The 26,066-nt window shown below is 47.0% G+C and overlaps 2 protein-coding genes across 10 annotated transcripts in view; both read right to left on the bottom strand.

The window, feature by feature from the left end:
* Positions 1-4,479, bottom strand: part of KDM4A (lysine demethylase 4A) — a 38,867-nt gene extending 34,388 nt beyond the window's left edge. Inside the window, exons 1-3 of one of the 3 annotated variants that reach the window (XM_037069586.1) lie at positions 4,195-4,479; positions 1,848-2,022; positions 1,008-1,183 (exon numbers count right to left, since the gene is read on the bottom strand). In XM_037069586.1, coding sequence (XP_036925481.1) covers positions 1,008-1,183; positions 1,848-1,985 — 314 coding nt within the window. In that variant the 5' untranslated portion in view covers positions 1,986-2,022; positions 4,195-4,479. Of the gene's footprint in view, positions 1-1,007; positions 1,184-1,847; positions 2,023-3,913; positions 3,998-4,194 lie in introns of those variants that run through there. The other 2 variants (XM_037069587.1, XM_037069588.1) reach the window with 2 other exon arrangements.
* A 17,553-nt stretch (positions 4,480-22,032) lies between these two features.
* PTPRF (protein tyrosine phosphatase receptor type F) overlaps positions 22,033-26,066 on the bottom strand; it is an 81,903-nt gene continuing 77,869 nt past the window's right edge. For all 7 annotated transcript variants that reach the window (XM_037069646.1, XM_037069650.1, XM_037069647.1 and 4 more), the window contains 7 exons: positions 25,733-26,018; positions 25,471-25,649; positions 25,138-25,264; positions 24,774-24,899; positions 24,382-24,536; positions 24,149-24,284; positions 22,033-23,752 (listed from right to left, as the gene is read on the bottom strand). In XM_037069646.1, coding sequence (XP_036925541.1) covers positions 23,684-23,752; positions 24,149-24,284; positions 24,382-24,536; positions 24,774-24,899; positions 25,138-25,264; positions 25,471-25,649; positions 25,733-26,018 — 1,078 coding nt within the window. In that variant the 3' untranslated portion in view covers positions 22,033-23,683. The remainder of the gene's footprint in view (positions 23,753-24,148; positions 24,285-24,381; positions 24,537-24,773; positions 24,900-25,137; positions 25,265-25,470; positions 25,650-25,732; positions 26,019-26,066) is intronic.

The following is a 26,066-nucleotide window of genomic DNA, read 5'->3' as shown; positions in this document are numbered from 1 at the left end:
GTTAAGCTGTCAATAAAACTGGAAGACCACATTTAGAACTGTTATAAGCCAGAGGAAAAGGCAAAGCATAGAATAGAAACAGCAAGATCTGATGTGAGAGAGCGAGAGTGATGATAAGGCGCATGAAGTCAGGCCCCAAAAGTGTGAAGACTGGCAAGTTTCAGATCTAGCCTGGGGCTTGTTCACAGTGAAGGCACATGTCTGACCAGCTGAAACGAGACATGCAAAGATCAAAAAGGCTCAGGAGAAAAAGCAAGGGAAGAGGGAAGAATCCCTTGTGGAAACTCAAAGTTAAAGAGGAGCACAGGAAGGAAGACAATCCAAAGAAAAAGATTGAGAAGGGGCAGTGAGAGCCGACAAGAGAAAGACAAAACTCATTCGCTGTACACCTGAGGTCAAATGAGAGCTCAATGTTACAAACAGCAGGGAAAAACAACCAAAAGCATCAAGCCTAAACAAAGCTGTTTCTAACAGAGATAACTGTGTACAGAAGATGAAGAGTGCGTGGAGTCAGAGAAAAACAGCAACCAGTATGGTAGTTTATTCACACTGTGGTAATGTCAGAATGGAGAGGAGATGGCAGCTTTATGGGTTCTGAGGATTCTAGGCCATTCTAAGCATGATTAAAGACAGAAGGTCACAGAGGAAGAGATTAATACTACTAAAGGCCACTTTCAGATAACCAGGTGGTATCAATACATCTGGCAAAAGTTCCTTTGGACCAACTTCAACTGTCTCCTTTGGAAATCTGCAATTTACCAGAGTCAGAAAATTACTCTACTTTTGATGAAGAAACAATGGGATTACTTTTTGTGAGAATACGGACAAAACTGACATAGTACTGAGAGGAGGAAATACTTCCAAAATAAAGGTCAGAAAGGGAGACAGAAGCCAGAGCTGAGGAAACTGGCCTTCAGTGGGACAGCCACAGTCCTGAAGACAATGGTGACAATAAGCTGGGAACTAGTCGCTATGACAGAGAAAGACAGAATCGTGTTCTCACTCACTTATCACTATTGGCTATCTTGCGGAACTCTCGAACAGTCATGGCTTTCTTCTGTATGTTGTACTGAGTAAACAGGCCAGACTGCCCAGTCACCAGCTGCTGGATGGGAGCGGGAATGACCAGATCGTCGATGTCATCATAGGATGCTCGAGGCTTCCACTCTTTTGGAGGAACAACCTACAGGGAACACAACAAGGCGACAGCTCAGGAACTTGGTGAGTTGTGGAGGCTGCTATCCAACGTAACAGTCAATTCTACTGAAAGCTACTTTGATTTAACCACGCTCATCCAAACACAGGAAGTTACAGGTCACGTTAACCCTAATCCGGTCCTGCCACCAGCTGGCTGCCTAGTTGCCATGATGCCTTAAGGGAAGTGATACTTCTTTCTCAGCCTCTGTATCGTATCTTATCAAGAGGGGAGGCTGAAGGGCTGATTCTCTCTCAGACTAACATAAAGGCCACGTGGGAAGCCAAATTACTATCAGAGTGCTGGCTGAGTGAAATGAGAACAAGAGAAGGTGAATGGCAAAACCACTCAATGACAGATTAAAAAAACACTCAAGCACCATCTTCCTCAGGAGGATGGAAGCACCCTTGGTGGCTACCCTGAGACCTTGGCTCTTTATCTCCCCTTTAAAGATGCCAAGCAGGTCTCCCCTTACCTAAAAGGGAGATGCTTCAGATGTTAATGAAAGGAATTAACTTGCAAATAGGACAGCACACACTCAGCTCATCACCCTGCCTGGCTTTCAGTAAACCTCAGATCTTCCAGCATTTATTTAGGAGATCTTCCTGCTGTCCTGTCACTAAAGCCATTACCGAACAAACCCACAACGCACCTTGGCGAGCCCAGCCCGGTGAGCTCCTTGGGATTCAATGTAGGCAATGTATCGACTGAAGTTCCGGAACTCCTCCATAGTCGGATAAAAGGTCATTATCCGGGCACTGGGATTCAGGGTTTCAGATTCAGAAGCCATCTTCCCTCCTTTCTGAGGTCACTTGTCAGGCAGGAATCTGAAGAAATGCACAAGAGCATAAAATTATAAACAATATAATTAAAATTAAATGCTGGGAATGTCAGTGCTGAAAACAGTAAAAGATGATGTAGAAATTCTTAAAAAGTATTAAGACCTCACACCTAGAATCTGCCTCTAGGTTAAGTTACTTAAATGAACTAGAAATAGACAGGAAAAGGCTCTGCTTAGAACATAATGTATCAACACTGCAGGTATTCAAATATCATTTAAATGGAGACAATGTTTCAGCTAAAAAAGGGGGAAGAAATCAGGATATCTAACAATACAGCTGCACTGCCCATATTTTACACTTATCTTTTCAAGTTGCTCCCTTATTCACACCTTGCTAATTGCTTCTCAGAGTATTAAACATAATACACTATTAACCAGATTTAAAAAGCAACCTATCAGCTCCCTTCTCAGAAACTGCTTTAAAATAGGATTCTAGATTCCTAAGAAAAGTTACTTAGCTACAAGATTACAAAGTTTAACAGTTAAAAAAAACCTTTGATATTAGTAGCTGGAGCTATGATTTTTAAAACCACATCTAAACCAAAATGCAGTTTCAATAGTATTTAATGAAGTCAAGCTAGAGACTGGTTTAAATGCACTGTACCCAGAACTCAAAGGACAAAATTTAAACAGGCAATAAACTGGCAACACAGGGCAAACTTCATAACTGACTGGAAAGGGGGAAAGACTGTTTTCAGATGAGGACTCCAGGTAAGTGGGTACATTCCCATTATCAGGTACTACAAAAGACTATTACAACTGAATAAGAACCAAGCAGACCAGCTCAAAAGAACCAGTTAAGAAGCAAAAGGAAACTCTAAACTCCCCCAAACTGGGCCCCAAAGCCATGGCAGTTCAGTTGCAGGTCCCTTGAGAGCTAGAGAACTCAGAAGGAAGGAAACTGCCTCCAACCTCCCAGCAATCTAGTAGATAGCACCGAGAACTGTATGAGGTATGAGAGAAGACAGGGTCCCCTACTGACGCCCCTCAGACTGCCATTCCACCCAACATAAAGTGTGCCCTAGCCCAGTGCTCTTCATGCGCCTCACCAAACCACTGCACGGCAATATAGTATTATCCGTTTTACATACCAGGAAATATGCCCACAGTCCCGTATTACACTCCTGATGCTCTATGCTGCCTACGTAATAACCCCATCTAGACTTACCCCTTTAAAAGGGCAGATCAACTGTGGAGGATCCTGAAAGTATACATCCAATTTTGAAGACCCTATTTTTTTTTAAATACAAAATACCTTACTCGTGCAAATTTTATCAAAAGATACAATCACGTGAAAACAATGTTAACGCCCATTCCTAGTGTTGGGGCCCACCGCCTCCAGCCTTACTCATCTTTGTATGCCTAGAACCTAGAACAATGCACCGCACAGAGTAAGCACTCAGTAACTGTTGAATAACTGATTCTCTTGCCCTCATCTCTGATGCTCATTCCCTTTCTTCAACCCTTGGATTCCCTTCCCCCAACCTACTCCCTGGGGACAGCTCGGGTTCCCTGACACCTTTCTCCCACCCAGCAACAAAGCCTAGTGGTTTGAGAGCACCGCCTCCGGAGTGAAAGCAACTCTTTAAAAGCAGATCCGGTCTCTGCCATTTATTAGCTTTGTGACCTTGGCTGTGTGAGTTTCCAGAGCCTCAGTTTTCCCACCTGTAAGATGGGGATCCCAACCTCCTTGCTGGCAGGGTTGCTGTGATTAACTCAGATGATGCAAGCAAAATGCTCAGCACTAGGCCCTGTACTTAACCACTCTACAAAGGTAGCTATCGCTAACAACCACTTCAAACTCCCGCCCCCTATCCTCTCAGCCGCTCCCGAGGGTATCGGTCCCAAGGTAGCCCCCAGCTTCCAAGTCTCCGTACCTCACCCGGTAGAGGGCCAGCCCCTCCCGGCCCCGCCGCCTAGGAGAGAGGGGCCCGGCCGCAGGAAGAAAATACAGCCTAGTGGACCCGCCCCCCTTCCCGACGACCATTGGCCAGAAGAAATTGGAAAGGACTAATCTCAGGATGCACTTTAGAAGCTCCCGCTTCCACTGGCTGAGAACCGTGCCTGTCACTCACGCCTTCCCCTCCCCCACCGGATCTCACGGTCAAGGCCGAAGGAGCTACAAATCTAAAAGATAACAAAACCCTGCGGTTCTCACCTAAAGCGCACCAGCCCGGCCGGGCTAAGGCCCAACTTCTGCTGTCGCCACTAGCCGATCTCACTGCTTTTCCTTCTCTCAAATGACGAAGCTCCGCCTCCTCTAAAGTCTGTCTCGGCGCAGCCGCACAGTGCCTCACAGAGTCAACCAATCCGAGGCCCACTATAAGCAACCCTCAAAAAACCAATGAGTACGCGCTGCAGACGCTCCAAAGTCCAGGGTTATGAATCTGCTCAGCCTATGAGAGCTGGCTCGGGCTGTTGCCAGGAGGAAACACCGTGCCACTCGGGACCGCGGCCACTGAGCATCTCCTCTAAATGCGTAGGTGGCCTATCACAAGCAGGCTTCTGGCGGCCCGTAGCTAATCAGATTAGAAAGAGGCGAGTGCCTAGAAATGGGATGGTGGGATAGGGAAAATGAGATTACTGTCCGATCCCTCCAACGGACGGGTGGGGCAGAACCTTTTGGGACCTTGCCTGAGGTAGAATTGTGTAGTGAATCCTTAAAGGGAAGCTTCTGAGGTCAAGGAGTTCCTGATAAAGGGACCAACTTGTCCGGGTTTTTTAAAAGGATTCCCATCCTCTGGGAATCCCCTCATTCGCCCGCATGCCGGGACATTTCTTGAAGGGAACAGCTCCTGAATTGGCAAAAAGCCCTGCGGGTTATTAGGACAGATCCTAAGGGGCGATATCCTTAAAGTCATTAAAAAGCAGTTCCCCGGTGAGCGAGAATTTGGTGGTCATTAGGAGGAGCTCTTGGGGAAGATATCCTGGGAGTCATTAGGCGCACCGTGGGGGAGGGGGCTTCTAGAAGTCCTTCGGAGCGGTTGCTGAGAAGTAGTAAATCGCCTTAATTAAGGAGTTCCCTGATTGTCAGGGGTGATGGGGCAGGGCAGTGTAACAGGCCACTCTGATGGGTCAAATAGAAAAGTAAGGTAGCATTCTCACAACTTTTATTTTATTAAAAAAATAAAAGTACGGCCCTGGCTGGTGTAGCTCAGTGGATTGAGCGCGGGCCTGGGAACGTCTCGATTGCGGTTCGATTCCCAGTCGGTAGATGCCTGGGTTGCAGGCCGGTTCCCAGCAGGGGACTCACGAGTAGCAACCATACATTGATGTTTCTCTCCTTCTCTCCTTTCCTTCCCCTCTAAAGGTAAATAAATAAAATCGTAAAAAAAAAAAAAAGACTTTCGCCTTGGCTGGTGTAGCTCAGTGGATTGAGCGCGGGCCTGCCAACCAAAGGATCGTGGTTGGATTCCCAATCAGGGCACATGCCTGGGTTGCAGGCCAGTTCCCAGTAGGGGACACATAAGAGGCAACCATACATTGATATTTCTCTCCCTCTCTCCTTTTCTTCCCCTCTAAAGATAAATGAATAAAATCTTCAAAAAAAAGTACTTATGAAAAAAAAGACTTTGCCCTCTTTCTAAAAATAAAGCCTTAAAAAACATTAAAAAATAAAAATAAATAAAAGTATGAAATTACCCATAAATGAGAAATGCTGTCGTGCCCTGGAAAGAGCTATGGAGTCAGATTTATATTAAAACCAGTGCTCCTCTGAGTATGGAATTTTGCATCAGCCAAGGGAGCAAAAACACTACTAGCTTTGCAGTATTGTTATATAGACGAGACTAAGACATGCTGAGAAAAAGGATGGCATTACATACAACGGTGCGGACATGGACCAGTGGTGATATACCCCATGCTTTCCCCCTCCTACCCCCTCAAAGCAAAGTTCTGTTTCCAAAAAGACAAGGGAAATGACCGTTGGGCTGGGGCGGGGGGGGGGGGGCAGTTAGTCAACCATTAGACTTTCACAATTACAAGGTTTTCTCTTTTGACCTAGAAGGTAGTACATTAGATTGTGTTGGGCATCTCACAAAATTGCTACGACTCAAGAACCCAACTTGGGGGGGTTTTCCCACCAAATCACACCACAGAATTCACTCACCGCTATTGTCCTTGCTGCTGCCATCAAGCACAAAATTCCAATTGCTTCAGACTCCACTGTCCTGGATGTGGGTAGGTTACTAGTCTTGCTGTTACTACCAGCTACTCCTTGAATTTAACCCTGTTACATTTCTTGCTGCTGCCAAAGAGGATTTTCTAGGATGGCTGCTGCTTTGTATCCCTTGCTTTGAATTGGTGTTTGCATGTGAAAGGTGGGGCCTGGATCAAGTTCTCCTGACACCCTCCCATTTCTCTGACCAGCTTATCTTAGTCACCTTACGAAGCTTATCTTCCCTTTTCCACTCCCTCCATGCAGATATACAAAGCAAAAAGTCAAAGGTGTGGTTACCTTTGGGCAGGTGATGGGGAGATGGGGAACTGGGGCAGCACGAATAGTGCTGCTGAGCTGTCTGGAATGTCCTATTTCTTCATCTGAATGGTGGTTTCTACATTGGTCTGTCCACCTTGTTTTTCATTATTTTTTATTTTTTTAAAGATTCTATTTATTTATCTTTAGAGGGGAAGGGAAGGAGAGAAGGAGAGAAATATCAATGTATGGTTGCCTCTCATGAGTTCCCTGCTGGGAACTGGCCTGCAACCCAGGCATGTGCCCTGACTGGGAATCGAACCTCAATCATGCGGCTCATAGGCCCGTGTTTTGTTTTTTTTTTAAGATTTTATTTATTTTTAGAGAGAGGAAAGGGGAGCAAAAATGAGAGGGAAAGAAACATCAATCGGTTGCCCCTCGCACACCCCCAACTGATCACCCTGCCTGAAACCTGGGCATGCGCCCTGACGAGGAATCAGAGACCTTTTAGCTCGCAGGCCAGTGCTCCATCCACTGGGCCACAGCATCCAGGACTGGTCTGTTGTTCAGGTTGTAAAAACTCCTTGAGCATATAAATTGTGCATAGCATTCAATGTTCATGATACCATAATTCTGTAAATTAAATTACAAAGTTAATACATTTTTTAAAAAATATTTTATTTATTTATTTTTAGAGAGAGGGGAAGGGAAAGAGAAACAGGGAGAGAAACACCAATGTGTGGCTGCCTCTCATGCTTCCCCTACTGGGGACCTGGCCTGCAACCCAGGCATGTGCCCTGACTGGGAATCAAACCAGTGAACCTCTGCTTCACAGGCCCATGCTCAATCCACTCAGCTACACCAGCCAGGGCCAAAGTTAATACATTTTTTAAAGAAAATCATATTGATGTCCTCATGGTTATGTCCTTTGCCCTCTTTTCTCATTCTACGAAGTATCCTTAGTTGTTTCTGGTTTCACAATTGACGAGCAGCAGTAAGTTACTTAATTTCTCCACTACTCAGTTATCTAATAACTAAAACTGGAACAGTACTTCCCTTTCTTGGTTGTGAGAATTGAATGAGATAATGCAGGTAAAGCTCTTTGACGCTGAATGGGCACGTGGTCAGTGCTTAGTAAATGTTGCCTGCACTGAGGGAGATGATGATGATGGTAACGATACAAAGCACTTTAGCATATAGTTTGAAACAAGAGCTCAGTGCACATTTGATCTAAGGCTTCACTCACACAGGCACACTGACAACACCCACTCTGTATTCCACCAGCACACGCCTCTCCCCTCCTGAGTTCAGATCCATATATTCTCCTGTGTCTAGCTCACTCCCCTCCAGGCGTCCTACAAGAACCTAAAAATCACATGTCCAATAAAGAACTACTCTGTCCCTCAAATGAACTTTACCTCCTAAGTTTCCTATCTCAGCGGGGCACCATCCACCCAATCACCTAAGCCAGAAACCAGTATGCAACCAGGGACTACTTCATGGGTCTGTTACCTAACCCTATACGGAATTGCACAAAGTAAGTGTTTTAAACATGCATGAGTTTGTTTACATGCCCATCTTCCTCCACTGGTCAAAAATCTCTCAAGAGTATCATGTCAATCCCACCTGGTATGGATTGAGTGCCAGCTTGCGAACCAAAGGGTCACAAGTTTGATTTCCATCAGGGCATGTGCCTGGGTTGCAGGACAGGTCCCCAACAGGAGACACACGACAGGCAACCACACATTGATGTTGCTCTCCCTCTCTTTCTCCCTCCCTTCCCCTGTCTCTAAAAATAAAGTCTATATTTTTTTAATTTTATTTTTATTTATTTATTTATTTATTTTAGAGGGGAAGGGAAGGAGAGAGGAAGAGAAACATCAATGTATGGTTGCTTCTCATGCATCCCCTGCTGGGAAATGGCCCCTGCCGGGAACTGGCCTGCAACCCAGGCATGTGCCCTGACTGGGAATCAAACCGCGATCGTCTGGTTCGCAGACCGGCGCTCAATCCACTGAGCTACACCAGCCAGGGCTTAAAAATAAAGTCTTTAAAAAATGAAAAGAGTATCATGTCAGTTTTATTGGTAATATCCTTTGAAAATGTGTTTCATTGCCAGAAATAGAACCCTAACAAGAGTGGCTTAAACAAACGTGAAGCTATTTTTCTCATGTAATAAGAAGTCTGAAGGGGGCATTGGCTTAGTATTCAACAAAGATGCCAAAGATACAGGCTCCTTCCATCTTTCCCCGTCACATTCACAACCTGGGTTTGCCCTTTGTGTGTGCGCCTCACAGTTGGAGGGTGGTTGCTGCAGCCCTAGGCATCCTGTCCACATCCATGGGGATGAGGGAGAAAGGGAGCAGATCGGGAACACCTGTTCTTCCTACAGATGCAGCAAGAAGTCTCCCAGAATCTGCTCCCCTGTTACTGAAGGCTCACCATTACCGAATGAGTGGACCAGTCCCTCTCCCACCCTCATGGTGTTGACAATCTAGTGAGGGAGACAGACGTGAAACAAGTGTCCAGGCAGATAAAGAAAATCACAAAAGCTGTGCTTGCTACAGAAGGGAAAAGACTGGGGAGAGAACTTTTAGAGTGACTTGTTAGCCATGGCGGTGGGATCTGGAGATCAACTCTGTTGTTTTTGTCCAATGCCTAGCACATAGTAAGCATTACATCAGTAACTATAATGGCAACATCATTAGTTTTCAAAGTTAACTACATTTAGTCAGCCCTTCTTATGTTCCAAACACTATACTGAAAAGTTTAACACACAAAAGTTGTTTACGTTGTCACTAACATTTTTTTATAAAAACAACTTTATAGAGGTATTATTTAAGGTGGGCATCTTAAATAAAACCTGCCCATCTTAAGGTTATAATGTAACGATTTTTTAATAATTTACCACCTTGTGCAACCAACACCCAATCCAGTTTTAGAACATTCCCGTCACCTCAATAAAATCTGCCACCTCAGAAAGATGCCTGTGCCCAGTAACCAGCACTCCCTGCCCCTACTCCCAGCCCCAACAACCATGCATCTACTCTCCTATGTAGACGTGCCTTTTCTGGACATTTCATATAAACAGAACCATACAATATGTGCTCTTTTGTGTCTGAATTTTTTCATTTAGCATAACTTTTTTGAGATTCATCTAAGTTGTAAGATGCATCAGTATTTTATTTCTTTTAATGTTGAATAATGTCCCAAGAAGGGAGAGAAACATCAATGTGTGAGAGATACATTGGTTGGTTGCCTATCACATACCCCCCACTGGGGACCTGGCCTGCAACCCAGGCATGTCTCCTTACTGGGAATCGAACCTGTGACCTTTTCGTCTGCAGGCTGGCTGGCACTCGATCCACTAAGCCACACCAGCCAGGCATTGTAGTATTAATTGACATTTGGATTGCTTCTACTTTTTGGCTATTATGAATAGGGCTTATATCAACATTTATGTATTTATGTGCAAGTCTTAGTGAAATGTATGCTTTCATTTCTTTTGGTTAGTTAATTAGGAGTGGAATTGTGTTATACACAATTGTGTTATACAGTAAATTTGTTTTTTTTTTTTAAGAAAATCCCAAACTGTTTTTCACAGTGGCTGTACCATTTTACATTCCCACAATATTTGAGGGTTCCCATTCTCCATCTTTGTCAGCATTTGTTATTGTCTGTGTCTGATTACAGCCATTCTAGTGGATGTGAAGAGGCATCTCATTGGGGTTTAATTTGCATTTCCCTAATGACTAATAATGTTGAGCATCTTTTTATATGCTTATTAGCCATTCCTATAGCATCTTGGGTGAAATATCTATTTATAATCTTTTGTCAATTTTTAAAAATGGGTTGTTTGTCTTAATATTGGATTGTAAGAGTCTTTTGTATATTCTGGATACAAATCCTTTTATGAGCTATTGGCTTCGTAAATATTTCCTCTCATTCTGTGTCTTGTTTTCCCATTTTATTTTATTTTATTTTATTTTTTTTAATTTATTTATTTACTTATCTTTAGAGGGGAAGGAGAGAGGGAGAGAAACATCAATGTATGGTTGCCTTTCGTGCATCCCCTGCTGGGAGTTGGCCTGCAGGGAACCTGACTGCAACCTAGGCATGTGCCCTGACTGGGAATCGAACCACAATCCTCTGGTTCGCAGGCCTGTGCTCAATCCACTGAGCTACACCAGCCAGGGCTGTTTTCCCATTTTAATAGTGTCTTTTGAAGTGCAAGCTTTTAATTTTGATGAAGTCTTATTTATCAGTTTTTCTTCTTTTATGTATTGTGCCTTTGGTGCACTGACCCTAACATTTATACGGTTCTGCTCTGCCTCCAAAATCTATCCAGAATCCAGCACTTCCCTCCATCCCCCCCACCCCACCCTGGTGCAAGCCACCGGCATCTGAAGTCTGATGAGGATAATTTTCCCTGCTCCTGCCCTTGCTCCCTGCAGTCGCCTCAGCAGCAGAGTGATTCTTTAATACTTGAAGCCAGATCGTGTTACTCCTTTAAAAACCATCAAATAAATGACTTTCATCTCACTCTGGAGAGATGCCAAGTCCTTCAAATGGCCTGCAGGCGCTCTCCCTCTGGGAAGCACAACCTGGCCTTCCCCTTCTCCCTTATCCCTCTAGGCGTTACCTGTGCCTTTCTCTCTCCTAAGCTTCAAGAGCTCTTCTGTATCTAAATACATTTTTCTCTTATCATTTGAGAACAAATGGCCTACAATCCCCCCACCCCCATCGCATTATCACTCCTCCCCCTACTCCTCCAGTTCCCTATTCCCCCATGTGTGAGTGGCTTGCTTCCCCATCCCTTCAGGGCCTTGCTGATGTTACCTCCTCAGTGAAGCCTTCCCTGACCACCACTTTATGGTGTGTTTTTCTATTCTTTAACGCCACCCATTAGAATGTCTTCTCCATGAGGCCAGGACGCTGTGCCACCATGACCCCATCACTTAGGACAGCCCTGGCTCTGTGTGAGCTTACTAAGGACTTACTGAGCCCTGGCTGGTGTGGCTCAGCCCTCCCACGACTGTAAGGTCTCTGGTTCCCAATCTGCAATAAGCCCACACCCCTGGATTTCAGGCTCTGTCCCCAGCTTGGGGCGTGTCAGAGGCAACCAGTCCATGTTTCTCTCTCTTTCTTCCTCTCTCTCTCTAAAAATAAATACATAACATCTTTAAAAAATACTTAAATATTTGTTTAGTGAACAAATGATATCCCTTAACCTCATCCTCACCATGCACTGTTGAAGAAGGCATCATTACTGACTCCACATTAGAGCCGAGGAACCTGAGATACAGGGAGGTTAGGTAGTGTGAAATAAACACTGGATCTGTGGCGATTTGTTCAATCAATGAATGAATGATGGACTGAATGAGTAAACAAACAATAAGGGTGGTGTCTGTGCATTGATGCCTTTGGCTTTCACCTCTGGGTCAGTCCCGTCCCACCTCTTGTCTGGGGGCACCAGCTGATTAACATTTTTTTGCTGGAGCTTTGCAGGCACTGGTTAAAGGGCCTCACAAGAGCTGCCCAGAAAAGCCCTGATCCCTCAGCACCAAGAATGGATTGACACAGCCTGACCTGCTCAGCCTGGCTCCCTGGGAATGGGGATGGGGAAGGGCTTCGGCAGCCAGGCCAGTCCACGTAAATAGAAAGAGAACTCAGCCTTAACTCAGCCTTGCAGACAAGGTCAGCGGGAAGGACCAGGGCCTTCTAGCCTGTGAAGTGCAAAAATACAAATATAAAAATGTTTACAGGCAAACACACATACTCACAAATCCACCCTGGACCTTCCGGTTAACAAAAATATCATCTTTCCTTCTCGCTCTGATTTACTCTCTCACACTGGGGAGGGTGGCTCAGTGGCACAGGGGAAGCCCTGGTGAGCAGCGCAAACAACAGGCACCCGTGGGCCGTTTCCTTGTCACCTGCGGTCCTCCTCTGCTTCCACCCGCTGCTCTGCTGGGTTTGTGTTTTGTTTTCACCTGAGCCACCAAAATAGCTTCACCTCGAGGCTAAATTCCATCCACTCTAAAAGACTTCACTCAAATTCTACCCATTTGTGCATTTTTTAATTTAATGATTTTATTCTTTATTATTTTTTAAAAATATTTTACTCATTTATTCCTAGAGAGAGGGAGAGAAGGTACGATCCACGTGTGAGAGAAACATGAATCAACTGCGTCCCACACGCCCCCAACCAGGGACCTGGCCAGCAGCCCAGGCACATGCCCTGACTGGGAGTCAATCAGTGACCTTCTGGTCTGCAGGACAATGCCCAGCCCACTGAGCCACATCAGTTGGGGCTAGGTTAACAATTTTAAAACAAGCACCTATTTTGTACCGACTTTGGGGATACAGAAATGAAGACGGCCCATGGCCGTCTCCACGTGGACAATTACTCAAACCTAGCAAAAGCCCACTCTCGGCTCTTCCCTAAATCTGCTCCTCCCTCGGTGCTCCCCACCTCAGTAGAGGCACCGGTATTCGTGAAGGTGGGCAGTCACTCTTGATTCTTCCCTCTCGCAGCCCACACCCAAGCCTACTGGCCTTACTTTTGAAACTATATGGTGAATTCGGTTTTTTTTTAAACCTCTGTCGCTACCATCCCACTTCAAGCCCCAGCACCTTTCACCTGGAACACAGCAACCACTGTCCCTCCACTCTGTTTTCCAAACATCACCCGGAGTGACCTTTCTACAAAACAAAGCTGAATTCATTGCTCTACTGAAAACCCTTTAAAAGCTCCCTGTGTTCTCACTATGAATCCCAAGTCCTATCTTGGCCCAACAGACTCCTGTGCATTCTCCATCCCACCCTGCCTCATTCTTCCTTTGCTCTCTGGGCTCCAGCCATGCTTGCCCGTATTCCGTTTTTCTTAATATTTTATTTAAAGAGAGGGGAAGGGAGAGAGAAAGGGAGAGAAACATCAATGTGTTGCTTCTCACATGATCCCACCTGGGGATCTGGCCAACAACCCAGGCATGTACCCTGACTGGGAATCAAACCAGCGACCTTTTGCTTCACAGGCTGGCATGCAGTCCACTGTGCCACACCAGGCAGGGCTCTATTCTTCCTCTAAAAGGAGCTGTGCTCCCTTCTGCCTCAAGGCCTTTGCTAAATACCACTTCCTGACTCTTGCTGCGGGGGTCTTGTTGCCCTGTACTGTGGTTGCGCTAGGCACTTTCCCCACAGAGCACCTATGGTTTTGCAATTCTATTTGTGTGTAAGATTTCTGTGGTCTGTGTCTGTTTCCCACACACTAAGCCTTTAAGAGGAGGGACTTTGGTTTCCATCTATTTGAAGCCCATCACCCTATGCAATGCCTAGGTCATATTAAATGTTCAATAAACATTCCTGGTATATTGCTTGTGGAATGAATGGATGAATGAAGCCACATAGATTGCAGTTTGTGTGGTAGTTAGCATTCAGCCTTTGGAGTCACACAGATCCAGGTTCAAATCTAGGTTCCGCACCCTTCCTAGCCATGTGACACAGGGTGAGTTGCTTGACTTGAGTCTTTGTCTTTAGCTGTAAAAGGAGATAATCATATAAGCTACTATATAGGGCTGGGGGTGGGGGATGAAGTTTTAGCAATGCAGGTAAAGTGCAGGTCACATCCAGGTGCATGGTAATGCTAACAGGTGCTACTATAGCACGGTGGGAGCTGAGACAGGTGCGACTGCAGAGTGCGCCCTGAAAATGTGCCAGAGAGGAGGCTGCCAAGGGCCATCCCTGGAAAGGAGTCTGGGACACAGATCTTTGGGAGGAGATTGAAGAGCACTCCAGTTCTGGGCCCCCAAACCTCCCCCCAGGTCAAAGTTCAGCCCAGGTTCTGGGTGACCTTTATTTATTTAAAAATGATAGTCATTGGTAAATCTGCATGGGAGCCATTCCTACAGTTGTTGGGGTGGGGGATGGGGAGAAAAGCAGCTCCACAGGGGGAGGGAGGTTTGGTAGATGCAGGTCCCTTCTCAGGTGAGATGGCTGAGCCCCTCGCACAGCTGACTAGGATGTGTGCTCAGGGTGGAAGCAAATGTGGGGCCTCCTGGGAGGAACTGGGAGTGGAGACTGGGGGACAGAAGAGGGCGCAGGTAGCCCCGGCTATGGGCCCTCTTACCACCAGATTACTTCTTGCCTTAGGGCCAGGTCAAACACCTCTTCTTTGGTCCATTTAGCAAACATTCATCTAGTCCCTACTTTAGGCCAGACTAGGCTGGGAGGCAAGTGAGACATGGCCCTTGACTTCAAGAAGTTCTCAGCCCAGTAGAGGAGACAGATGAATCAAATCATGATTATCACGTCAATTTGCATTTCATTTCTGCACTGTGGCCTGGAGGGTTTCTTTGGCATTCCCCCCTCCCCCCACCACCCGCCCCCTATTTTAGTGTGTGAACAGCAGAGGAAAGAAGAATAATTTCAGCACAGTGCTATGGTTACTGGACCAGCAGTACAGCTGAACGTGAGGCTGTCTGGCTGGGTGTGGGGGAGGAGGGGCTAAAATGGGATTCCCAAAGGACTTGGTTTTGGATGAGGGGCACCAGGAAGGATGCCAGTCTCATACAACCACAGCATGACATACTTTCCTACCACTGACACATTTGTACGAAAAAAGTGTATGTCAGTGGTAGCAAACCAGAAAACGCATTTAAAACAGGGAGCATCATCACCGGGAAGAATCACGGCTGACGTTTTGGTGTATACCCTGCCAGCGTCTCTGATTTTAATGCTCATACAAATGCACTGAGGAACTCTCAAAATACAAATTCTGTTTCAGTAGGTCTGGGGTTGGGACTGTGATTCTGTTTCTCAAATGCTCCCAGCTGATGCATGTATGTATTTTGGGTTGTTTCCAACTTCTCAGTATTATGAATGATGTTGCTGTGAGTTTTTGCCCATAGATTTAAAAATATGTGCTTGTTTCCTGCATATAAATTCTTAAATGTGTATCATTGGGTCAAAAGTAAAGCATATTTTGAGACTTTTTTTAAAAGATTTTATTTATTTGTTTTTAGAGAGGGAGGGAAGGAGAGAAGGAGAGAAATATCAATGTATGGTTGCTTCTTGTGAGTCCTCTGCTGGGAACTGGCCTGCAACCCAGGCATGTGCCCTGACTGGGAATCGAACCGCGATCGTGTGGTTTGCAGGCCCGCGCTCAATCCGCTGAGCTACACCAGCCAGGCCATATTTTGAGACTTTTGATAGATACTGGAATTTCTCCTCTAAAAAGGTAGAACCAGTGTAAGACCCCCGTGAACACTATGACTGCCCAGCCCCCCCAATACTGACACATAACTATTGTCAATTTGTTCAACAGAACCTAATCTTTTATTTTGATGTGCACTTTAAAAAAAAAAATTTTATTTATTTATTTTTAGAGAGAGGGGAAGGGAAGGAGAAAGAGTGGGAGAGAAACATCAATGTGTGGTTGCCTCTCATGTGTCCCCTACTGGGGACCTGGCCTGCAACCCAGGCATGTGCCCTGACTGGGAATCAAACCTGCAACCCTTTGCTTCACAGGCCCCTGCTTAATCCACCGAGCTACACCAGCTAGGGCTTGGGTGTGCGCTTTTTTGATTAATGGTGAGGCTCTGCAGAAACAAATACAACAACAACAAAAAAAGACAAATTTTAAAATGGAAAGAAAAAAATAAACAGAAAAATAGCAAGGCTCTGTATCTTCCAGTTCCACAAAACTTGTGTATCTTTTGTAAATTGCCTATTTGTGTCCATACCCACTTTTTTACTAGGATATTTACTTTTGTTTTTGTTAATTTGAAAGTAGCTCTATCGATTAGGCATGTTACCCTTGACTTTTTATAAATGTTTGGCATGGTGTGCTTAAGAAAAGGCAAGTATTTAAATAAGGCTGAGGCCCTGGCTGGGTAGCTCAGCTGGTTAGAGCATTGTCCAGATACTCCAAGGTTGAGGGTTCAATCTCCAGCCAGGGCACATACAAGAATCAACCAATGAATGCGTAACTCAGTGAAATAACAAATCAATCTATCTCTCTCCCCCTTCTTCTCTCTAAAATCGATAAATAATTTTTAAAATTTATATAAGGCTGGAATTAAGGGTTAGAGAAGGGGTGGGTCAAATGTCGCAGAAGAGTATGCTGAGTTTAAAGTTCCAGACTGTTACCACCGTGGATGCTGAGAGGCCGCACCCAGCATCCTTGTGACACTGTGGCTGTCCTTCTGGAAACTGGGGCAGCTGCACTCATCAGACAGTGTCTCCTCCCTCCCAGCAGCTTACATGCGTCCCAAGGCTTCCTTTAGACTCCAGTCGGCTTTCCTTCACGTGACAAATATTCTTCAGATATGTTATCATTCATTTTATCAAGGAACACTGATATCTATAATCAAAATTGAGGGAGGGGAACTTTCCAAAATTAATCTAATGTCCCTTTGGAAGAACATCGGGGACTAGCAATAATTAATTCTGAAAAACTACAAAGATAATGGTGGGGGGGACTAGCTTTGTCAGGTAATAAAGAAAAACCACAAAAATTACATGAGTAGTTCTGGCTTAGACAGGACAGACAGATGAATGAAACAGACCTGAGGCCCAGAAGTAAACTCTGTGCTTAAAACTTCATATGTAATTTTTTTTTAAGGAGGCATTACAAATTAGTGCAGAGAAGAAGAGGGTGATCTAAAGTAATTTTGGGGAGAAAACAATTTAGATATTCACATTAACCATACACTAAAATATATTTTAAAATAAGAATTCAAAAAGATAGTGAGCAATGGCAGTGGCTGGTATGGCTCAGTGGACTGAGCACTAGACTGCAAACTGAAAGGTCAGCTGTTTGGTCCCCAGGCAGGGCATGTGCCTGGGTTGCCAGCCAGGTCCCTGGGGGGGTGGGGGGGGGCATGTGAGAGGCAACTGATCAATGTTTTTCTCCCTCTCCCTCCCTTCCCCCTCTCTCAAAGTAAATATATAAATATATATATATATTTTTTAAAAGGATAGTAAGCAATGGAATCAGATTGACAAAGAAAACAGAGCAAAGGAAACCACTGCCTAAGATGTCTGGGTCAAGGATCGTTCTCCCCGCAGAGGGCTGGACAAGTTTTAATCTCAGAATCTTCAGGTAAAGACACTGAAGTGTGCGCTGCAGCCAACACCAGGGGAGTGTGATAACAAGCCCCACGAGCAAGGCCCCAGCAGTTGCTGTCCAGCCTTCCTCCTTCAACAGCCGGTTAACGCAGAACCCGACACGGCATCTTCAATGGTTTCCGGGGAAATCTTTGAGCACAGATGGCAAAATTAAAACTGAGAGTGAGCCTAAAAGAGATTTTAAGACCTATGAGAGTCAGAAATTTCGTAATCTGAAGTGAAAACACTTCATGAGGGAGCACTTCGCCCAAGGAAAGGCGAAGAAGACTAACAGGCTGCACCAGGAACACGGCCCAGAGCGATTCCAGCAGGGCGGGGCGTGGAGGAAGATCAGAAGACTCACTTGAAATGAATGCTCGAAAGATTTTTCATAAACATGCAATTAAAATGCTGTTTATTGATTTTCAATTTTTAGAATGAAAGACTTAATTACAGAAATAGAACAGGAAGTATTATAAACTTGACAATGTGACATAATAAAAAAAAGGTAGCTGGAAAGGGATCAGAGAAAGAGAACTAATTTCCTCATTCTTCATAGAGGGTAATCAATAGATACCACCTCAGGTGATAAGTAGATGTTTAAATATATTACTTCAAGTCATGGGGGAGCTCCAGAAGAATTAAAATACTGTATTTAACAAAATCGGAAGGTACAGGTGGGAGATCATATAATTTAATTAACCTGGCATTTTACTGTGGAGTCACCAGGAACCATCAGCCGAGATGCCACCTACTGAGGATACGATCGATGCTCACCACCCGAACTAAAGTGAGGTGCCCCAGGGCATGAAACTAGAGTTGGGGAGAGGAGATTTTCTATCCTTCCAGACTGAATTATTTTGACCTGTTTTATTGTGCACATCCACTTTGCAAATAAAAAAGCTATACTGATAACCATTTTTAAAAATTAGGACACATCTATAACAGAAGAGTATGTAGTGGCTAACAAAGTGAGAGACACTGACATGGAAATTCACAAAACACTCAGATGAAAAGGACAATCTTCAGGAATATGTAACATGATTCTCATATGAAAAATAAAGTTTATAGCCCTGGCTGGTGTGGCTCAGTGGATTGAGTGTCAGCCTGCAAACCAAAGGGTCGCTGGTTCGATTCCGTGTCAGGGCACATGCCTGGGTTGCAGGCCACGTCCCCAGTTGTGGGTGTGAGAGAGGCAACCAATCGATGTATCTCTCGATCGTGTATCTCTGGCACATCAATATTTCTCTCCCTTTCCTATTTCCTCCCCCTCTTTAAAAATAAATAAATAAAATCTTAAAAAAACAAAATTTATAAACATGTTTGTATATTTATAGAGAATGCCCAGACGGATATAGACTAAATTGTGACTCCCTCCAGGGAGCTGAGGGACAGGATGAGAATGGGGACTTTAATATTTTAAAACTTCTTTCCTGTTTGAAAATTTTTTGTTGTTTTTAAAAACACTGTATAATTTTAGCTCCAGTGGATTGAGTGCTGGACTATGAACCAAAGGGTCGCTGGTTCGATTCCCAGTCAGGGCACATGCCTGCATTATTTATTGGCCAGGTCCCCAGATGGGGGCATGTGAGAGGCAACCACACATTGATGTTTCTCTCCCTCTCTCTCTTTCCCCTTCCCCTCTCTAAAATAAAATAAATCTTTTTAAAATACCAAACAAAAGCATTGTATAATTTAAGAAATTTGTATTTCTAGAAATTAAAGTGCTATTCTTTATTAAGTGCTATTCTTAAAAAAAAGGATTTAACTTACTTATTTTTCTATTTTTTTTTAAAGATTTTATTTATTTATCTTTAGAGGGGAAGGGAAGGAGAGAGGGAGAGAAATACCAGTGTTTGTTTGCCTCTTGTGCATCCCCTGCCGGGAACCAGGAACTGGCCTGCAACCCAGGCATGTGCCCCGACCGGGAATCGAACCATGATCGCGTGGTTCACAAGCCCGCGCTCAATCCACTGAGCCACACCAGCCAGGGCAACTTACTTATTTTTAGAGAGGGGAAAGGAGGGAGAAAGAAAAGGAGAGAAACATCAATCTATGGTCGCCTCTCATGCACCCCTTACTGGGGACCTGGCCCACAACCCAGGCATGTGCCCTGACAAGGGAATTGAACCAACGACCCTTTGGTTTGCAGGCTGGAACTCAATCCACTGAACCACACCAGACAGGGCTAAATGCTATTAATTCTTTACAGAACATTTGGAAAATTATGAAGAAAGAAATCATGCAACTGGCCACGGCCAGGTGATTCAGTTGGTTAGAATGTCGTCCCAATATGCCAGGGCTGATGGTTCCATCACCTGGTCAGGGGACATACAAGTAGCAGCCAGTGAATGCATAAATAAGTGGGGTAACAAATCAATGTTTCTATCTCTAAAATTTTAAAAAATCACCTCACAACATTTGGTGTATTTCCTTCCAAATATTTTTTCTCAATGCACCATTTCCTGATAGAGGCACCCGCAGGGCAGTTATAATAAGCCCTGCAGTCAGGCAGACCCAGGAGCAATGGCAACCCCACCGCCCTTCCACTGGGAGCTGTGAGCAGGTTGCTCAGCTCTCGCCATCAGCCTCCTCCTTCCAGCTGCTCAGGCCAGACTGTGGGTCTACTGTGACTCCTCTTTCTCTCCACCCACTCTGTAAGGAAATCCTTAGTTCTAACATATAACCAGTATCTAGCTACTTTTCACCACACTTGGACATTCATTCCTTCTTTCTAAAATAAATAAATAAATAAATAACAATAATAAAATAAATAAATATTTAGAGAGGGAGAAGGGAGAGAAACATCAACGTGCAAGAGAACCACGGCTCATCACCTCTTGCACGCGCCCCAGTTTGGGACCAAACCCACAGCCCAGGCATGTGCCCTGACTGGGAATCAAACCAACAACCTTTCGCCTCACAAGACGATGCTCAACGCCACAGTGCTCAGGACTGGATTTTTCTTTCTTCTTTTAACCCTACATTTCCACTACCCAGAGGGAAGTAGTAATGTTTTATTTCCTTCACTTTAAAAATGTTTTTTAATTTATTGATTTTAGGGAGAAAAGGGAGAGAGGGGGAAACATTGATTTATTGTTCCCTTTATTTATGCTTTGATTAATCTTTGTGTGTGCCCTGAACGGAGACTGCACCCACAGCCTTGGTGTATTGGATGCTTTAACCAACTGAACTACCCAGCCAAGGCCCACCACACCTGGACTCCACCACCGTCCTCCCCAAGTCCTTGGCGCTGGCCCGTTCCCTCTCTGACCTCATCCCCCACTACCCTGACTTCCTTTGTTCACAGCACCACAGCTACACCAGCCACAACACATCAGGCACGTTCCCTGTGGGGCAGGACCTTTGCTCCAGCTGTTCCCTCTGGCTGCAGGCTTGTTTTGAAGATGTTTAGGCAAAAAATCTCTCATCACCTCCAAGTCTTCCTTCAGATCCCATCTTTTCAATGAGGCTTTCTCTGACCACCCTAATAATCAAGCCCCTAATCTCCGCACCTCCACTTCCTAACAAACTCCCTATTTTTCACACACATCATGTTTCATCTGACGGGAGTGTAAATACCACAAGGGCAGAAGTCCTAGCTCTGCACACTGATATGACTAGCACGTAGCAAATGCTCATTAAGTATGTGTTGAATGAGTGGATGAGACCTAATTTTCTCATCTACAAAGGAGCAAAAGAGAACCCACAGTGTACTTTGCGGTGATGATTACGTGTCTTTCCCTGACTGGGTGCTAAATAAAATGAGTGAGAAAAGATAAGTATCATGTGATTCCACTTATATGTGGAATCTAACGAACACAATAAACTAACAAACAAAACAGGAACCGACTCAGATACAGAGAACAGACTGACAGCTGTCAAGAGGGAAGGGGCGTGGTGGAAAAACAAAAGGTGAAGGGATTAAGCTAAAAAAAGAAAGACTCACAGATACAGATAACAGTAAGGGGATTATCAGGGGAGGGAAAGGAGGGTCGGGGGAGATAAGATAGGGCAAAGCAGGGATAAATGGTGCCTGAAGATGTGACTTGGGGTGGTGAAAAAAATAAAGCAAACCACTACTCACCTCATGAAACACTCAAAGGCCAGCTTACGTCACCTCCTCCAAGAACCCTTCCTTGACCCCACCACAGGGTCAGGTGTTGTCTCAGTGTGCCCACGACACCTCTGTGGTAGGTTCCTTCACCATGACTCTACCAAGGGTACATCTGCTCCCAGTCCAGGGAGCTGATCCCATGGGGGGTGCTCTGTACAGGCACCGGTGGCTCAGTCTTCAGAGTTTGTACCTGCTCCTCTCTGAAAGGGAGCACCATGCCAGGAGCCAGCCTTGTCACAAATACTCAAGACACACCCCTGGCTCCTCAGGAGCAGGAAGTCGCCAGCACCTACCCTTAGGTACTAACTTACAGAGCCCAGACTCTGGTTCCAGAAAGAGCTGAGACAGAGGCCCGGTTTATAAGAAATCTGATTATTCAAATTTATTACCATCAAGAAGTATGCAATGATGCTGTAGTTTTCTTAACAAATAGAAAACAGACTGTGTACAACAGTGAACTCTACAGCACTAGCATCCACAAGGTAAAAATGAATGTTTCATCCAACATTACCAACCCTGGATTGTTGATCTTGACCGAGCCTAGCTAGATCTTGGGACGTCTGCTTCATGTCCCTTGGCTAAAACAGCTATGCACCCTTCCCCGCCCCCACTTACCTACCTAGATAGTGCTGCCCAGAGGAAGAGGCCCTCTCCCTGCCCCTCAGCAAGCCAAGATTATAAGGATTGATTATAGTACCATTAAAAGAATTCCAGTAGTCTTGCCACATTGGTTTATGAGGGCATCTTGAAGGAGTGGAAAAGAGCAATTCTCTTGGGCGTTGAAAATAGCTGCAAACCAGGGAGGAAGATCATCTGACCCCTTCTCTGAGTAAAGACATGTGCTACCTGGCCCACTGGCCCGGACCTGAAGGGCCAGCCGTGCCCCTGCTTGGCCCTGAGGTGTGCAGGGTGTGGCACACACCCTGACCTGTGCCAACTACCTTGGCCGCATGGCCAGACCCCCAACCTACCAACACCACACCACACCGCCACACCAAAATGCTGGGGACAAAAGCCAGCCTCTGCGGGTCCAGAGGTCAGCTTGGCAGCTGCCCCGGGGAGCCTCCGGCAAAGGGAGCCGCCTCCCCTCTCAGGGGTTTGAAGCAGAGGCCAGGAAATGACTCTCTTTTTTTTAAATCTTTTTCTCTTTTTTTGATTTTTTTGGATTGTTTGTTGTTTTTTGTTGTTGCTTTTTTTAACCTTTGCAAACACGATGGTGATGAAAACACCTCGCCAGGCTTCCCCAGACACGTCTGTGGTTCTGGGCTGTGACTTACACACACACTGGAATAGATGACTGGGGCTGAGTGTTTCCCATCTCTCCCCCGCCCACCACTGTCTGTGGCGCCTAAAATAAGGCTCTTAAGGAAAACAAAACAAAACTAAAAAAAAACAAAACTGTTCCCTGCATTTGGCTGAAACAGGATCTTGTCTGAAAGGCCTGGAAGAGCAGTGGATCAGTGAGACCCCGCTGCTCAGGCTGCGGCCCCAGCTCCACACGTGTGAAGAAGGCATGTTCATCCTTCAGCAGTAAAAGTTATACAAAAAAAACCAGGATCCGAGTGAACTCAAAAAAGAAAGGAGATAACACCCCAATCCCAACAGCAGCCCATTCTGCAGCTAGGAATTTGCAAAAGGAAAAGTCAGAGGGAAGAGGCTAGAATCCCTTTGTCTACTCCACTTAATGTATAAAAGGAGGCCTTGCCCCATCCCCACACCCCGTGAGAAGAAGCATGAGAAACTCGGCAGCGGAACAGAGAGTTCCAGCAAGCTCCAGGCAGGCCTGGAGGGTAGAGACGGGCTGCCTGCTGGCCCACCCGTCTCGGGGGATTTCTGGGCTCTCTGTTTGGTGTGGCAATGTTCCTGAAACGCTGTGATCCCGGTGGGCTGTGCTCTGCCAACAATGGCATCCGTGCAGAAGGGCTGGATGATGGTCGGTATGGCTCAGAAGAGCTGGGTCCCCTCCGGAGCCCCCAGGCAGGGGCGGCGAAGGAGAGGCTGCGGTAGTTACGTTGCATAGTGATCAAAGCTGCCGAGGTACTCCAGGGCTGCACGGTAGCACAGCTGGTACTGGTCCTGCCGGGAGGGGCATGGTGGGCATGGACAGGGCCAGCAGGTACCCCAACACACTGCCAAGGGCACTCACACTGCAGCCAGTGTGCCATGGACTCAGCCTCTGCTGGCCAGGAGCAGGTGCTAGGCCCAGACATCGGCCCCAGGCTATGTCCAGAGAGCCCAAAAGAACCTCTGAAAGCCCATCTCACTCCCCTTCCCACAACCCACATTCACCTCCCACTCCCCTGAGGACCCCTACATCCAGCCCCAGGGGGAGCCAGGCACACGGGGAGCCAGCTCTGCTCGGTGCAGAGCTGCTGAAGGAAGCACACGTCCCCCCCCTCCTGTCCCAGAGCCCCAGGCAGAGCTGGCTGCAGTCAGTGTTTGTGGAGAGTGCCCATGCGCCAGCCCACGTACCTCCGTCTGCACCATGGCTGGGCGCTGGGTGCGCAGGGTCTTCACTGTCTGGAACATGTCCACCACGCCCTCGTAGCGCATCCGCTCCAAGACGATGCTCAGAGTGATGAATACCCCGGTGCGGCCCACGCCAGCACTGCTCAGGGACAGCATTAGGTCAGGGGTCCTGTCTACCAGGCCTGCAGGTCATCCCTGCCCCTGCCCCTGCCCAGCCCTCCGGCGGCGGGCCCCACCTGCAGTGCACTGTGATGGGCCCATCCTGTCCAAACTGCTCCTTGGTCTTATGCACCTGCCCGATGAAGTCGATGAAGCCCTCCCCCGTCTTGGGCACGCCCTGCTCTGGCCAGTCTGTGAACTGGAACTGCCGGATTGTCCTTGACTGCCCGTCCTGGGAGAGACAGGAAATGAGGTTGGTGCCTCAGGCTGCGGCCCCACAAGGCCAGGAGAGTAGGACAACGACACAGGGAAGCACCCTGGGAGTTGGCCCCCAGCCTCTTCTCACTGGAGCCTCAGACTCCTGCAGCTGAAGCTGGGCACCGGGCGGGCAGCCCCCGCCCCACACGTGCTCAGGCAGTTACAGACATGCTATTTTGCAAATACACACACTCCCCCTATCCAAACTCACCCGGGCGTCCGTGACCTTGAACTCACGCAGAATATACTGTGGCATATTGTACTCAGCCATTGGGTCCACGACAAAGTACTGGTAGCGAGCAGAGCGCTCTGCTGGCCAGTACTGGTGGCATTTCTCCTGTGGACAAAGGGCCAGGCCCCCATGATCAGGTGGGGGGGACAGGGAGAGGGGCATTTCTAGGTATCTGGGATAGCACCCAAGGATTCTGGGACAGCACCCCTCGGGGGGGCGATAGTGGAGGGGGTGGTCAGAGGCTGTGCTGGTGGGAGGCTGGGTTATGAAAGGAGAGAAGAGAAAGGCGGAGGCTGGTGTACTGCCAGGTGCAAGGGGGCCCTGGGTGGGGGGGTGGGCTCACCCTGCCCATCTCCCGAAGCCTGGTCAGCATGACGATGATGGTGGAGTTGTGCTCCCAGAGCATGCGCCAAAAGTCCTCGGTGCTCTCTGCCAGAGGCCCTTGTGTGGCTATGTAGGCCTTCTGCTGTCTGGGGTGGATATAAACTGGACATGCTGGAGGTGCTGTGGTCCCAGGGTCTCCCCAAGACTGCCTTGTCCCTTGGGGCCCCACCCAGGTCACCCTCCCCCAGGAAGTCTGGACAGGCCCTACTCTGTTGTGCCCCCAGCCAGCCAGCCAGCCAGCCACAGGCCTAGGTACCCAAGGGGTATGGTGGGCAGACACAAGCAGGCTGACCTGTAGCCATCCAGGAAGCTGGCGTTGATGTAGTCGGAGCCCTCCACACCCCGGATGGGCTGCAGACACACACGGGTCAACTCGTAGGGCATGATGTTCACCAGGCGGTTCTTGAACTTGTTGCAGGGCAGGTTGGCGCTGATGAAGCGGGATGTGTGGGCCTTGGAGCTGGCCAGCAACTAGGGAAAGGGAGGGACCGATGGGGCCTGCCGTCCCGGGGTCTCATCCCCACAACTCAGTCCAGGCCCACCCCTTGGCCCACCTTGAACTCGAGCTCCATGGCAGTCACACTCTCCCCAGGAGGCACTTGGCCCAGCTTCTGGATGTGGGCGTAGAGGTTGCGGGCAGGCACCTCTGTGTGTCCGCACGTGGCGGCCTCTAGCAGGGCCTCGTGGATGAACACGTACTGGTCCTCCGTCTGCACCATGTAGTTGCGCTGGGACCGCATGCACGTCACGTGGCCGTAGATGTCCACCGTCTTCTCGTGCTTCATGCGCTCCAGCATGGCGTCAATCACGATGAAGCAGCCCGTGCGGCCCACGCCCGCGCTGCAGGAGATGGCTCAGCTTGGGGCGGAGGTCCACCCACCTCCCGCC

This window comes from Sturnira hondurensis, unplaced genomic scaffold (assembly GCF_014824575.4).
Source record: "Sturnira hondurensis isolate 20B ecotype Veracruz unplaced genomic scaffold, ASM1482457v3 Scaffold0018725, whole genome shotgun sequence".
In the NCBI taxonomy this organism is placed as follows: Eukaryota; Metazoa; Chordata; class Mammalia; order Chiroptera; family Phyllostomidae; genus Sturnira; species Sturnira hondurensis.
This window is presented reverse-complemented; position numbering and strand designations above follow the sequence as displayed.